This window comes from Solanum dulcamara, chromosome 2 (assembly GCF_947179165.1).
Source record: "Solanum dulcamara chromosome 2, daSolDulc1.2, whole genome shotgun sequence".
Classification (NCBI taxonomy): Eukaryota; Viridiplantae; Streptophyta; class Magnoliopsida; order Solanales; family Solanaceae; genus Solanum; species Solanum dulcamara.
In genome coordinates, this window is record NC_077238.1 from 50,153,227 (window position 1) to 50,170,118 (window position 16,892).

The 16,892-nt window shown below is 34.1% G+C and overlaps 1 protein-coding gene across 1 annotated transcript; it reads right to left on the reverse strand.

Moving 5' to 3' along the window:
* Positions 1 to 1,370: 1,370 nt before the first annotated feature.
* On the reverse strand, positions 1,371 to 10,367 carry LOC129880560 (sphingosine-1-phosphate lyase). Its single transcript, XM_055954642.1, has 15 exons — positions 10,025 to 10,367; positions 9,747 to 9,792; positions 6,710 to 6,855; positions 6,508 to 6,567; positions 5,317 to 5,541; positions 5,086 to 5,227; positions 4,616 to 4,666; positions 4,414 to 4,505; positions 4,043 to 4,169; positions 3,523 to 3,538; positions 3,013 to 3,120; positions 2,878 to 2,932; positions 2,653 to 2,799; positions 2,334 to 2,412; positions 1,371 to 1,862 (listed from the first exon to the last, which is right to left on the reverse strand). Exons 1-15 carry the CDS (start codon positions 10,222 to 10,224, stop codon positions 1,740 to 1,742), a joined length of 1,617 nt encoding a protein of 538 aa, XP_055810617.1. The 5' UTR covers positions 10,225 to 10,367; the 3' UTR covers positions 1,371 to 1,739.
* Positions 10,368 to 16,892: the final 6,525 nt, after the last annotated feature.

A 16,892-nucleotide genomic window follows, 5' to 3' on the forward strand; every position in this document is an offset into this window, starting at 1 on the left:
TTTGCCTACACGATATCACCATATAGGGACCAACGTTGCTCCACATCCACTTCCACGTGGCTAGTTGATTTCGTTGAAGGCTATCTATTTGGTGAGTTCCCATGTTTCGGGAACATTATCCCAATCCCTTTTTTAGCTTATGTTATGTGAAGACTTTTGAATACCTTCCATGGTACTCATGTTCCATTTTGATTGAGAGTGAGCTAGGGACATGTCTTAGCTCCCGCCAAGTCTTAAAGTAGAGGTACGTTTGGACAAAAATTTATGACGTGCTAAGTTTGACATTTGACTCTTATTCTATGGTGTTTCCCTTAGTCTTGTTTCCCTTTTAATTTCCGCTTATTGTTTATTGTCATTACCTATGAAAAGCTAAATGAATTCTAAGAGCCTTGGGTGAGGTACCTCTGGGTGTCTCATTTGTCGTGTCGCGTCTAGGCCCTAGGCTTGGATCGGGACAAATTATCATTTGGGAATGGTTTCCAATCTTAACTTCGTTCTTAACAGGGTTGTCTAGCAGCACTAGGATACAAATCCGTGCATAGCGACCCCTCAGTGTTGCCGATGTGCAAGTATCAATTTTTAAGAGTCTGCCTAGTTTCTTCCCAACCTTCTCGAGGATTTCCCTGTCGTATAATTCAATTGGGAGTTAGGCAGTCTAGCCTAGATTGCAGAGTGGGTCACCATGGCTTCTTGTGGGACAAAATTTGGTTTCCAGCGTTTGACTGGTAGAAAGTTTCCTACTACAAACCAAGGGTCTTCGTGAAGCGCCTTGTTCATGTTACCTTCCTAACTAAATTTTGCGATAAACAAATCCCACCCCAGATCTATGAGTACAACAGGTTCAGATGGTTTGCATATATCTATCAATTTATTTTTCAAGTAGCTATGTGAGAATCTTCTTCCAAACAGCATTTTCAGAGTTGGTAGATTCTTTTCCTTTCCTCATCAGTTAGTAAGATTGAGTCTGATGAATGGTCAGAAGTTGGTAGGACTCCTCGTGGAGGGGATATGACTGATTAAGTTCTTTCCCTTTGTTAAGGAGAATTTCTTTGAATGATTACCCTTTGAGGGGGTCAACATCCATTGCATTGCTACTATCCGGCGGTTCCGGTGGATCTGGGGTTTTGGGGTAGGGTCCTGTTACTGGTGTTTTGGGACATTGGGAGTTTCTAGGAAGTTGAGAGAACTTCTAGAGAGAGAATCATAAAAATTGATAGGAGCCTATAATTACTTTGCCTTCAATGATCATCCATGTTCTTTTCCCTTTGAAATATCTCCAACTTTGCAGAAGAAAAATCTAATATGCAAGTGAAAAGCCAAAGTTCCTTCTTTTCCTTTCCTGCAAAAATACAAAATAAGAAAACAAAAAGTTGAAAGGAGACAAAAAGGACAGTGAGACACTATTAGATGACAGTTGAGTATACAATGGAATTCCCTCTCGTCACAAGGTTTCTCTCGCATAATTCGAATTGAATAAGATAAGCAGATTATTGTTCTTTCCTGCAAACCAGCTGTCTTTTGTAATAAATTAGGCAAAGTGGAGCGTGCAGCAGCCAGAGATACTGTCCATACCTTGGCAACAATAATTGGAGGTATTCCACCAATTATATTCTAGTATGCATTCAGCAAGTACAAAAGAATCGATAGTGTTCATTTGTTAACATTCTGTTCGTATTCACCATATGCAGAAAACCCAATATCAATCAACAATTGCAAATTTTTCTATTCAGCAGAAATGACTAGCATGAACTGTCCATAAATTCGACCAATAGATCTTGAACCATAACTCTATCTGGCATCTTCCCTGCAGCACCGTAGATTGGAGCAAACCCTCCGTTAACTGGACCTGGATTTTCTTTCACCTGATGAGAGAAATAACTATTAATGACCTCTCAACAGCAAATCACATAGTATATATATACACTCCAAGATAAGAATCTAATTAGAATCAGCTCAGTGGTTATGAAGGAATGGATACAATCTAAAATAACTGAGCCCTAAATTCGTACAGTTGATATTTTGGATCTGACTGGTTCAAAACATGGTCAATAAAAGAAGATCTCGACCAGCAAATTTATGAGGGGAAAATGACAATCATTTTCTGTTAAGCAAGTAGACCAGAAGACACAGAACTTTTAAGACCCTAAATATCAGCAGTGCTAAGAAGATATACATTTGGCTAAACAGTACATGTTAAACCACCTTCAATAAGCTGGGCCTGGTACTGGTAACCACATTTAATTAGACAGGAAAATCATGGTATGCTAGTTGTAAAGATTGATGATATTGGAAATTCAAAGGAGAGAAAGATGGAAGTGAAAGAGCACACTTACAGTCTGCACGGAATCTCTTAGATCCTTCAGGAAAATCTGGACTACTGGTACATGTTGAAGTGTCACACAAATATGAACACTGAAACGGATGTGCAATACAAACAACTTAGAAGAGATCTCTCACTTAAGTACTTAGAATTCTAGAAGTATTATTCAAGATTAGACTCTCCTGCCCAAATTATCCAAATGGTTATGAAGGAAAAGCACATTTGTGGTAATTGTTTAAACAGTTACCATAGAGCTGGAAGAAGAAAAGCTTCTCCAGTGTCCAGAATGAATGAATGTGACATTAAGTGTGCATCATGTGCAGTGGCAATACCTGTTAGGTCTCTGCAATGCATTTAAATGCCAACCTTTGGATGACAGTACATCATTGACTTCAAATATGTCTACAACATCAGATCCAAAAGCAATTATACTCATATCAGGCCTTCCAATCACGAACAGTTCTGGAATGTCCTGTATCCTGAAGGGTAGACTCATTGTGAGAGACAATGATCCTAAGACTGGACAAGAATTGAACTGTAAGTGAGACTATATGTACCCTTTCTGAATTCTTTTTGATGCCTCCATGATCTCCTTGGTGTTTTCCAAGTATCCTGCAAGGCATACAAACTCTCAGTTGAGAAGAAACGGAAGTGCCAAGTGATAACCATCAACAATGAGAAAGGTCAATAACCTTCGGAGCCTAAAGATATCATTGCTGCCCAAGCCCCAGCTATCAGACCTCCAGGCCTGCTTCCAGCAATTGTTGGAGAAACATAAAGCCCACCAGTCCATTCAGTGACTACCATGTGAATACAAAGGATATATGTCATCAAAACTATGTAAGAATGATTACCCTTTTTTTGCAGGGAAAGAGAGTGTGATTACCTCTATACAATAAGAAGAGCAAAAGGAAATAGCAAATTATCTCAGACCATGGCCACTTACTTTATTGCAAGGGTACACATTTGATTTTTCTGAATATTGGTTTCAGGGATCTTTATGTTTTTTAAAAAAGGCAAACAACATGATAAGTATTTAAGGTTCAGAGCATCTAGAAAATCCTTTACTGAAGTAGATTGCAGTGCATATCTAGTTTTTATTATCACATCAATTGCCCCACCAACAGTTTATAGAGATTTCTTTCCTCGAGTCAGTAGCAAAGCTACAACTAATGAATACTTTTTTGACATGAGTAACTTACCAGCAACAAATTGATGCTGTTAATGTGAAAAATCCAGCAGCAAATTAGTCCATTCACCACACATGTTTCAGGAGTAGGAAAATGTATAAGATCTCAGATTACTTTTAAAACAAACATATATAAAATGAACTTGTAGCATAATGTATCAAGTCTTTGCATATGAAGTAGAACCACTGTACCAAATGTTTCAAGGTATACTATACCGCTCTCTATAACTTCGACATCGATACAGGAAAAGGTAAAGAGGGGATCTCAGAAAGAAAACCATTAAAAATTCAAGACAATATTTCCAGTCACATAAAGGCTACATAGTACAACATTAAGAATGAATATACAAAGTTCATAATCAAGAGAAAACAAAATTTCTTCAATAAGAAGAATATATCCAAAGGAATCAAGTCAATCTCTGATGAACTCCCACAAATTGGATGATCGAACAAATCCCATAGATTCTGCTTTATGCTTCAATTGAATGCTAAACAATGATTACAGCGAAGGGGCAGAAAGTAGCATTTTATACCTTCCGTATTTCACGATTTCGGTACAGAACTACACTGGTTCCTTTTGGGGCCAGCCCATACTTGTGCACATCCACTGAGATTGAGGTTACTCCTTGAACAGTGAAATCAAATGGAGGTACGGGGTATCTGGACAAGAATGAAAAGAATCATATAGACAAAGTGTGGCATCTATAAGACAAATATATATATGAATTGTTGTCAATGATTTGAGCGTTTACATAAGAGCTTGTATAAAGGGAGGGCAAGGGCAAAGGAACTTCATTAGAACTATAAATCAATAGAAGTACAAAATTAGACAAATAGTTAGCGCAGATTGGGGCACTCTACTTTACAGAAACATAACCTGGAAACAAAGATACATCAAACATACCCCAGTTTACGAGCGAAAGGTAAGACAAAGCCCCCAAGACAAAGGTCAACATGGAAACAAATTTGGTAGTTAGAAGCCAAATCACCAAGCTCCTGCAAGAGAAATTAACTAGCAAATTTTAGCGAGTAAAGGATCCAAAATACATTATACTTAGCAGTATTTGTTAAAGATTTAGAAATTAGGAAAAGGTCCGTGCACTTGCCTCAATTGGATCGATTATGCCATGGGGGAAACCAGGTGCCGATCCAACAATCTGTATATTCATAAGTTTTAGTTTGCAGATCAAATACTTGACATAAAGTCAGGGGCTAAGTAAACAAATTATGATGAAAATCAGAGTCTGAGTATATTTCTATGGAGATTGAGAATTATAAAATAGAGGAGCACAGATAAACAGAATACAACAACAGCATACCTAGTGAAATCACACAAGTGAGGTCTAGGGAGGGTAGAATGTATGCAAATCTTACCACTACCTCGTGGAGGTAGAGAGGTGGTTTCCGAAAGGCCCTCGGCTCAAGTGCAACAAAACCCGATATTGAGACGAAGGAGCCAATGAAGAGAATATAGCAAATAACAAGGAAACAGTGCAATATGAACACACAAATACATTTTACATTTGCTTAAAACCAGGGAAAGTGATTCTAAACTTCGCAAAGTCAAAACTTTTACCATGATAGTATTTTTGTTAATATATCGCTTAATAGCTTTAACATCTGCTCGAAATTCTTTATCAACGGGGACACGCCACAACTTGATCTTGAAATATTGTGCAGCCTTGTCGTATGCTGAGTGTGCGGAAACTGGTATTATCCTACAGTCATGTATGATACTCACTAAATCTAGAGACTGATATTTTATGGCTGGATGTTAAAGGAAAAAAAAGAGAGAAAGAGCACACACATTTCTGGTTTAGTGATTCCTTTCTTTGTTTTCATATAGTCACGGGATGTTTTAACTGCTAATAATATACTTTCAGTCCCCCCTGATGTCATATTTCCACAAATTTGTCCTCCAGAACCCTTTTCCTTACTACCAAGAATTGCAGCTGTCATCGCAACCACTTCTGCTTCAAATCTAACAACGCTCGGGAACACACTCAGATGTAGTGGATTGGTATGTGCAAACCTGAAATAAGAAATATCTATTCATACTGAAAGCAGAGACGGAAAGTTTTTATGATAAGATAGTGAAATTGGAAGGTGTATTGCTTGTAAATGAAAACTCGACAAGTGCACTCCCTCCCATGACAACAGAAAATACGAAATCTGTAGATAAATAATTTTTTTTAGAAAAAGCTAATTGGTTAACAATGACGTTATTAAACCTAATCGCATTGCGATAATAAGATAGATTACATGACTCAATACACCAGCATGAGCAGAGTATCGTGCTTTGTTTGTTCAAGACAGTCACAGATGAACATAAATGTCAACATATATAGCTTGGGCAAAAAAAACTCAACAGATTTGAGATCTATTACTTTAATCCAAGATGTCCAATAAAAATCAGAAACAATTTCTGCCAGATGACAGACCTAATACACCATGTATGAAGAATGCACTTAGATTGTTGCGAAAAGGTTAATTGATTCAAAGAAATCAAGGGGTATAACATGGTAAATTACAAATACACTTTAGAAGGAGACAAAATATGAGGTTGTAGAGTTATGAGGATCATCCAAAACTCCGTTTAGCAGTTGTTAAGCATTTCGTAGGTTCAAGTCTATCTTCCATCCAGCATGGTCAGCATGTGAAGTATGACATTTTCTATACTCCCTGAAGCATTGCTAGCCCACTAAATACATTTTTCAGGTCTTAATCAATCTAGCATAGTTTACATGTTGGTTGTCTCTTTATTGTAACCCCTGATATCTGTATAAGTAGTACATTCCACGCGGAGGTTTTCAAGAAACTGAATTTGCTCCCTCTTCCACTTCTGTTTAATCATACACTCAATGATTGGACTACATTCATTATGGCAGAAGGTTTAACACGAAGAAGATACATGAAAAGAAACAGCCCTTCCCTTGATCAGTTAACGCAAGCAAAGCAACTAAATATACATATATACACAGAGGATGAACAATCTTACATGGAACATGCCTCATTTATCAATGAAAAATGTCCCTCATTCTCATTTCCACCAATATAGCTGCTCAGGAAATAGGAAATCTGTTAATCTTTCTACACAGGTTAAAGAGCAAAGAAATGGTTTAATTGAAAACAGAAACACATATAAATCCAATTTACTAGCTAAAAATGTATAATATAGTGCAATAATTATGGAAACATACACGGTACCCGAACATTTGCCCTGCCATGTCACATCTTTTTGTTTCTCAACTTTCATTTGCACTAGGACTTTATCTCCTAAGCCTGACTTCGGCAACTCAGTTCTCCATCCATCTCTATTACTAGAACCTTGCAACTTATCCACTATCTGCTCAATTCGATAACAAATTTTGAAGCCAGAGAATGTCAGATTTATAATTACAAATAAAGGCATTAATCATTGAAACCTCTTAATGCTTCCAAATAGATGCACAAGTGAGAATAGAATCTTAACCAGGTACTTTCTTTGCTAGAACTATTTTTTCTAAAACAAGTTACACAAATCTACATCACATCTCCTTGGGTTGTGGCCCTTCCCTGGACCTTGCATGAACGCTGGATGTTTCGTGCATTCGGGCTGCTCTTTTTTCTTAAGCTGAACAAATCGACTCCAAATATATGCAATAGATTATTTAGCCGAGGTCAAAATTTTAAACATCCATGTGAAGCAAATTTAAATAAAATGGAATGATTTCATACTGGAACTCTTTCAGTCTAGGTTGCTGCAACACATTATCCAACTTGGAATGTTCCAAAATGTTTGACTCTATTCCTTCAACAATATTGTTTTACAGAATTTTCACAACTTAAAAGAATTTAAATTTATGTTTTACAATCCAAACTATGAACTTTGATTTGATGATTTCTCAGCTTCAGCCATTACATTCTTTTCGTTAATATAATACACCAGTAAAACAAACACCTTAAAACTGCTTTTTAAGTCAAACACAGTGTCAGTGTGATAATCACCGAAAGAAACAAAAACTCTAGAGGACAACCATACCTGGTCTATTGTGGATCTTCCTCCTGGAAAGAACCTATTGGATGTAAGTGGATATACAAGGTAAAGTATAAAACAAGGTTAGTGGCCAAGGAGTACAGTCAGAAGGCTGGTTTAGATTATTTTGAGACTTTCTCTCATGTTGCAAAAATGGTCACTGTTAGATCTCTTATAGCCTTGGCAGCTTCCAATCAGTGGTTCATCTATCAAATGGATGTTCACAATGCATTCCTGAATGGTGATCTCTTAGAAGAAGTCTATATGCATATTCCTGAAGGGTTTGCTAGACAGAGGGAGACTAAGCAGGTCTGCAAACTCCACAAATCACTATATAGACTAAAACAAGCCCCAAGACAATGGAACAGGAAATTGACTGATGCACTTATCCAGATGGGATTCACTCAAAGCCACTATGACTACTCTCTCTTTACCAAAAAGTCAGATGGTGAACTAGTGATTATTCTAGTATATGTAGATGATCTTCTAGTAACTGGGAACAATCAGAAAATGATCACTCAAGCAAGGGAAGATTTGCAGTACAAGTTCAAAATGAAAGATCTTGGAGAACTTAAATTCTTTCTGGGAATTGAGGTGGCCAAATCACAAGAAGGAATAGCAATGTGCCAAAGGAAATATGCTCTAGAGTTGGTGGAAGAAATTGGTTTAAGTGGAGCAAAGCCAGCTAATACTCCACTTGAAGTAAATCAGAAACTAACTTCTGTAGAATATGACAGTCACATAACAAATACAGAAGCAAAAGGTGATGATGTACTTAAAGATCCTGCAGCATATCAAAGACTAGTGGGAAGTTTACTATATCTCACTATAACCGGACCAGATATGGCATTTGTAGTGCAAGTACTTAGCCAATACATGCATAGTCCAAAGAAGTCACATATGGAAGCTGCCTTAAGAGTGGTAAGATATATCAAAGGCACACAAGGAGTAGGATTACTAATGCCTTCTGAAAATACCAACCAATTACTTGCCTATTGTGATTCAGACTAGGGTGCATGCCCGGAAACCAGAAGATTAGTGACAGGGTACTTAGTAAAATTTGGTGGAGCTTTGGTTTCTTGGAAGTCAAAGAAACAAGAAACTGTATCCAGAAGCTCAGCAGAAGCTAAATTCAGAAGTATGGCTGCCTGCACTGCAGAAGTCACCTGGCTGATTGGTTTGTTCAAAGAATTGGGAGTAAAAGTACAGCAACCTGTAGACTTGATGTGTGATAGTAAGGCTGCAATCCAAATTGCTGCAAATCCTATATTTCATGAGAGAACTAAACATATTGATATTGACTGCCACTTTATAAGAGAAAGGATAAGTCAAGGAATGATCAGAACTGATCATGTCCCTACTGAAGAACAACTAGCAGATGTACTAACAAAGGAATTGGAAGAGTTCAACATGAATACTTGACAAGCAAGTTAGGACTGAAGAATCTGTTCAAGCCATCAGCTTGAGGAGGGGTGTTAAGCTAAGTTACAAGCTGATGTAACCACAACAAGTTAAGAGTAACTCAGTTAGTTAGAAAGTGGTTAGAAGATCAGTTAGTTAAGAGGCGGTTAAGAAGTCTGTTAGGTTGTTAGAGTAACTGTTAAGAGTCTAATACATATGCTCTAATCACACCTATAAATACCCCTAATGTAAGGCTCCTATGAGGATTGAAAAGATAAATGGAATAGATGATATTTTCTCTGTGATCTTTGTCTTCAACTAGATTGCTTTCTATTCAGTTAAAATTGTAGGTGAGTTTCATCAATGGAAGCTAACAGTATGCAACAGATTATTTAGCCTAGGTCAAAATTTTAAAACATCCATGTGAAGCAAATTTAAATAAAATGGAGTGATTTCATACTGGAACTCTTTCACTCTAGGTTGCTAGTCCTTCCATTCCAACTTATATAACACATTTTCCAAAATGTTTGACTCTATTCCTTCAATAATATTGTTTTACAGAATTTTCACAACTTAAAAGAATTCAAATTTATGTTTTATAATCCAAACTATAAACTTCGATTTGATGATTTCTCAGCTTCAGCCATTACATTCTTTTCGTTAATATAATACACCAGTATAATAAACACCTTAAAACTGCTTTTTAAGTCAAACACACTGTATAACATAGAAAACAGTGTGATAATCACCGAAAGAAACAAAAACGTAACACCGCATTCAATGAAGCAGACCATAGTATTTAATGCTCAAAATTAACACACCTTCTGCTTCTCAGAGTCGATGTACTTTTTGACACCAGGCACCAACCTATATTTAAGAATCAAATATTAAATCTAAAAGTCAAAATTAATGATACGAAACACAATCAGAAGCTATAAAGTAGTAAAAAAGCTGCCTCAAACAACATTTCTGGAGCTCCGAACAGGTATAGTACTCTTTTCCTATTTTTATGGTGGACAAATTCCAAACACGGATAATTTACTGAGAGAAAAATCAAACAGAAATTGAAGAGAAGCAAGGATTTAATGTGAGAAAATACTTGATGGCGCTCATAATGAAATTACTAATTGTGGCTTTGAGTCCTCGTTCGTGAATAACAAGGAAGATGGATTGAAGAATTCGAGTGAATAGAAGAGAGAAGAGAGGAGCAAGAAGTAGAATTAACGGCTCGTATTGAGATAAGAAGGAATTTGCTGAAGCTCTGTACTGATTCAGCCATGGTGGAATCGGAAACGCCATCGCCGATCGACGTGAAATGTGGTGTTTTTTTTTTCCTTTATTCTTTTTTTTTTTGTTTGAAAGTAATGTTTTACTTAATTTGGTAAGTATGTCATTGCTAGTTTGCTACTCCATAGTCCATTAGCCATGCGTACAAGTAAAAAGTAATGATCACAAAAAGTATCCACGCCATGTGCAGGAATTATTATATAAGGTAGGCCTAATCCATTGTGGCCTTTAAAGTTGACACCAACTTTTATTTAGACATATCAACTAAGATTTGTTCATTTTAGACACCTCAAGTAAGGTTCCGATGTGTCATTTTGATACTTTTTTTTTACAATTACCCAAATATTTAAAGTATGTGTAATACACTTGCTGCGTCAAAGTGACCAATTAAATGAAGTTAATGACCATTTTTTTCTAATCAAAAGTCATTATTTTAAAATTATTTTTGATATATCTGTCACGTTTCTTCATTTAATTGGTCACTTTGACACATCAGCGGCAAGTGTATTACACACACTTTAGATATTTGGGTAATTGTAAAAAAAATGTCAAAATGATACATCGAAACCTTACTTGAGGTGTCTAAAATGAACAAAACTTAGTTGAGGTGTCTAAGTGAAAGTTGGTGCCAATTTTGAGGGGTCACCGATGGATTCCGCCTAAAAAGTAATAATCACATATGAACAAAGTATACTTTATTTATGGGTTTTTTTACCAGTTATGTGCTTAATGCATAACATATATATACTAGATACATATATAAGAAAACTCGAGCGTTGTCCGGATTTAATTCATTGTTAAGAAACTAATAAAGGTTGTTATAATACATGTTGAATTGGATATATATATATATATATATATGAAAATTTGGACGTTGTCCGAATTTAACATGAATCTTGTTAAGAAATTAATAAAGATTATTATATATATGTTGAATTGGCTTTAAAGGAGATTGCTTTGGCTTCTTAGGTACATGAGGAATCGATCTAACATTTTCAATTGAAATTTCAATTAAAGATAAAAATAATGGGTCAAGTAATTTTTTAAGACACATGACCATTTTAAAATTAAAAATCAATTTTAAGATTTTTTAATAATTAATTTATTAATGAAAAAAGTAAATATGCATCAATTGTTAGACGATTAGAATATATACGTACCATTGTTAGACGTTAAAGTTATAAATAACAAGGATATATATGCTCTATATTGCGAAGTTGAGGGAATATATATGTCCCTTTGCCGTTAAAAATAAAATAAAAATTATTTAAAAGGTTACTTGTTTGCAATAAATTTTAAATAAATGAAAAATAAATTAATCATAAATAAAATCTGAAAAAACATAATTGTATGATAAAATATGTGGATACAAATCTGTTTGATCCCTTGATTTCTCTCTCCTAAAGTTTCGCCATGATTCGAGGGTCGTTAGTGGCGTATTTCTCAAACTTAGGATGATTTTGACCTTCTTGAGCCATATTATAATTTCTTTATGAATATCCCCAGAGTTCATGAGATTTTTGAGATGCCTCTTTAAGAAAAATATAATACATTTATATCAGCAATAAGTTAGGATTTAAGGTAGAGTAACCTCCAAAAAATCTAACTCAAATCTCACATCTTGTAAAATCTCATAAAATTTCAGTGTCTACACTACTATTAACAAATAGTTCAGATGGAGCCCGTTCTTGTACTATATCTTCTCAAAGATATGTGTAAAAATGTAAGAAAGTTACCATCTATTGTGGATGAGGTTATTTTTTTCTTAACATCACTAGATGAAATTATTTTTTTCCTAATTAAAGTTTTTGGATTTGAGCTTTAAATATAAAAAAATTCTTAATAAAAGCACTATCCCCCAAATGAAATGCCACCCAATACAAATTTAAATTAATTGAATTTCAATAAGAATATTAAAAATTGAATAAGAAACTAAAAAAAAGTTGTGGGCCTATGTTTTTAAACAGTAATGTAAAATGGCTGATGAAAGATGAGATATGCAAAATGACAATAGCTTAATGGTGAAGCAGATATGCTGACGGTTAGAAGCTTGGGAATTGTAATGTTTATTTGTGATTCTTTTAATTTTTATTTTTTTTCTACTAATAATATTAATAATTTAACATTAGCATTAAAAATAAAAGGTAACTTATAAATAAAAAGATCGAGAATTAAGATAATCAAATGTATTACTTAGTTAATAACAATAATAAATCAAAATTTTAAATTGAAACATCGTGGATATTTGTTACACTTAATTAATTAGTATTTATTTGGTAGTTTTTTATGGTATAAATTCACTTATGTAAAGGTATTCTTATAATAATAATAATAATAATAATAATAATAATAATAATTAATTATTATTATATAAAACAAAATATTTTGGATGAAATTTAAAAATTAAGAATATTTTATGTAAGATAGAAAATGAAATAACTAAAATATGAATAAATAATATTTACATAATAGAAAGTATCCTTTTGTTAATCAACAATAAATAAGATAAATAATGAGACATACATTTTAATTAATGAGACACACAAAAAAAGGAGAGGATTGAACTGGGGCCACCAAAAAAAACTACAAATGAGCACATAGGCTGAATTAAAAACAAAAATATAAAATGATGTTGCCTAGGTTCAATCTCGAGATCTTGAATCTCACACTTTAACAAATAAGCCAAGCAACTTAGTATGAGTTGAAGCACTCAGCAGAAGCTGAGATCTAAATTCGTACCATTTTGTTAAAGCTTTATTACATTGAATTTCATTGATAGTTGTGTAAATTTATAAATGTGAATAAAACATTGACGGTTGACAAAGAAAAATAGTTATTTTAATGGGGCTCTTTTCATTAGGTTTTCGAGGAAAAAAAAATCGTAATTTACTGTCATACAAATATATATAATTTATTTTAATTAAAAATTTAAATTTTTTTAATCAACACCACTTAAAATTTATCAATATTAATAATATTTATTCTGTATTCATTTTACGTTTAATGAGATAATTTAAAATTATTTAATTAATATTACTTAAAAATAAATAAATTTATGAATAAATATTAAGCCCATGCACGACACGTATTCTTTGTCACTAGTTATACTATCTAAAAAAAAAAAGAACAAGCACACATCTGGCTGTCATAAAATGAATTTAATAATTTTTTAAAAAAATTGTATACTAATTAAATTAAAGTAAAAAGAATATCATTTTTCCGCCTTTAACTCCCTCCATGTATAAGCACTTTTCTGGTTATACATCTTTATATAATAAGAGGGAGATAAGCTGCTCATCCAGCAACCGACATGTCTGCTTGAGCAGCTTAAGACTATATCTATAATTTTTTAGTGGTTCTTCCATTTTAATTTTTATTTTAATTTTTAATTTTTTTATATATTGAGAAATTATAAAAAAAAAATTAAAAAAAATATAGATCATGATAATTGGCGGCTTAAAATAATTTTAAAAACATAAAAAAAAATTGAATGATTCTTGAAATCATCTATTGGTGTCACATAAAATGGCACAAAAGGAGTAACATGTATTATTCAATTTGAAAACTACAGAACTTGTGCTTTCCGCTACTCAAGCAGGCTGCATGCTGACATGCCTGCTTGAGCAGATTGAGGGTATATCTGTAATTTTTTGGTGGTTCTTTCATTTTATTTAATCATGATAATTGACAACTTAAAATAATTTTCAAATCATAAAAAAATTCTATTGATTCTTGAAATTAATCTATCGGTGTCACATAAAATGGGACAAAAGGAGTGATATGTATTATTTAATTTGAAAACTACGTAAAAAGTATTGTAAATCTCAATAGTTACCAACATGGGTTGTAGTGTAGTGGTGAGACTTCTTCACCCTTAATCAGAAGTCTCGAGCTCGAGTCCTGGGTATGGAAAAAAATCGGTTGGGAGCACCACCTCCGAATGGGCCTTGCAATGCACGATCCAAATTTAGTAGGGGCTCCACGGGCTCTGGACACGGGTGGAAAACCAAAAAAAATCTCAATAGTTAACAACATTTGATTGACTCTTGAAAGTCTATATGTGCTACATACATTGGGACAAAGAGAGTAATATATATTATTTCAAAAAAAACACAAATAATATTATAAATCATAATAATTAACAACTTTAAATATTTAAAAAACATAAAAAAAAATTGATTGACTCTCGAATAAGTTCCGCATAAATAGGGATAGATGAGTAACATATATTATTTGAAAATGACGTAAAAGTAATATAAATCATAATAATTTAAAAAAATTAAAATTTTATCGATGCCGCATAAATTGGGACAAACAAAGCAATATATACTATTTAAAAATTACATAAAAATAGTATAAATTACAATAATTAATAACTTAAAATATCTAAAATTATATTAAATTTAATTGACTCTTTAAATTTTATCTATAACATATAAATTGAGATAAAAAAAAATAACAGATATTGAACCCTTGGTAGCACAGGCATATGTGTCCAGTAATTATTAAAATAACGGAAAAGGACCTAAAATATCCTTGAAGTATTAAAAATGGTACAATAATACCCTCTGTCTACTTATTTGGTATGTAATACCCCTACCATCCATATTTGGGTCCATAATTGACCACTTATTTGACGGACCAAAATTAAAATAATTTTAAAATTTTTTTAATTACGTGGTGAGCTACTATTGGTCACTATTTATTTACTTAAATCATTTTTTAAAACCCATCCATTCTAATTATAAATCCGACCCAATTAATTAAAACTCGACCCATTCTTCTAATACCCTCCTATGACTAAACAAACCAAAACTCACTTTCATTCTCATACTTCAAAGAAAACTTTCAGAAAGAACCCTACCCTTTGCCTCTAATGTTGAAGAAAACTACATAAATACACTCATTGGTGAAGCTATTTGATTGTAGGGATATTTTTTTGTTCAGAATCTTAACTTCAACTCAAGTACGAACTTTTGTGTACTTTTTTTATGGGAACAGACCCTACACGAGGCTCCCACCTCTAGTGCACAGTCAGGGGTTGAGCGGCACCCCCAAGCTTTATTATACATGAAAAAAGAAATAATATAAGGAGGGGGACATAAGCCTTACCTCCATTCTTAAGATGGTTCATAAGTCAGCTAACCTACTAAGGTCGGCTAACTCATTCCCGATAAAAAAGTGCTTTCTAGAAACTAGAAAAACAGTAAAACGTATGAGAGGACTCCTCTCGATACAATGCGACTAAGAAAAACGTAAATGAGGGAGACTCTCCCCTTCCATGTGAATACAAGAAAAAAACCTACACTAGTCCTATTCAAATAAGCTACATGTTATACATAGCTAAATTGAAAAAGAACAAGTATACGAAACTTCTAATTTCTATGGATCAAGATCGTTCTTTTTATCTTTGTCTTTCTTAGGCTTGTCATACTGAATTTGTCCAAGTTGTAGAAATAAGAATTCCCTTTTGGTTGTTGTTGGAGATTTAGGCGTTGTATCTTGTTGACAAACACACCCTATCAAGCTTAACAAAAAAGGCAAGGTGATTTGGAGTTGTGTAGATTGAAGTTTTCATGGGAGTTAAGCTTCCAATAAGCTTGATCTTGCAGATTAGGCTTATAGTGGATAGCAGTACTGAGGATTCTGCTAACAAGCTGAGGAGGGGCCTATTGTCTCACTTTGTCTTCATTCCAAATCCCATTATCTATGAAGTGTGAAACTGTGGTGTTATTCAATCTTGGGAGAAAGCTATAGTGATAGGCTAAGAGACCAACCCCCAACCAATCATCCCACCAAAAGCTGCAGCTTCCAGAGTTAATACACCACTGAATGTGAGGTTCCATAGCTCATTTGTTGGTCATTATGTGTTTCCAGATGAGAGACTGCCCTGTGTCGTATTTTTTTATCACTGGATGAGCCCTTTGACAATACTTTGCTCTAAGGAAATCACCCTAAAGTGTCCTCTTAGATCTGAATATCCACCATTGTTTATACTGCAATGACAAGCACACATCCTCTAAGGTTTTGACTCCAATACCACCCTCCTCATAAGGAAAACTCAGAGTCTTCCAGGAAGCCCAATGATATTTTCTCTTTTCTTTATCCCACCCCTAGAAGAAGTCAGCTATGAGGCCTTTAATCTGCTTTATAGTGGTAGTAGTAGGCCTGATTGCAGACAACAAGTGGATTGATAGTGATTGCAACACTGATTTAACCAAGGTTGCTCTGCCTCTATAACTCAGCACCCTAGCCTGCCAACCTCTGATTTTGGATAGAACTTTAGAAACCATACTTGTAAAGTATATGATTCTCTGTCCTCCAATGTAGAGTGGACATCACAGGTAAGTCATGGGACCATGTGTACACTTAAAACCTGTGATTCTGCTGATTCTATCAATAACTTCTGAAAGAGTGTTAATAGGAATCAAGAATTGGATTTTGTCCTTGTTGATAAGCTGGCCTGAAGTATTTTCATAAACCTGAAGAGTCTTAGTAATAAGTATTAGAGAAAAGTTGTTGGTAGATGTGAATATGATCACATCATCTGCAAAGCTTAGGTAGTTTACTTGAGGACCCTTTCTTTCCATTTGGAAACCAGTATACAAGTAATGTTGGTGGATATTATTCAGCAGCTTGGAAAGAACTTCAGCCCCTATAATGAATAAGGCAGGTGATAG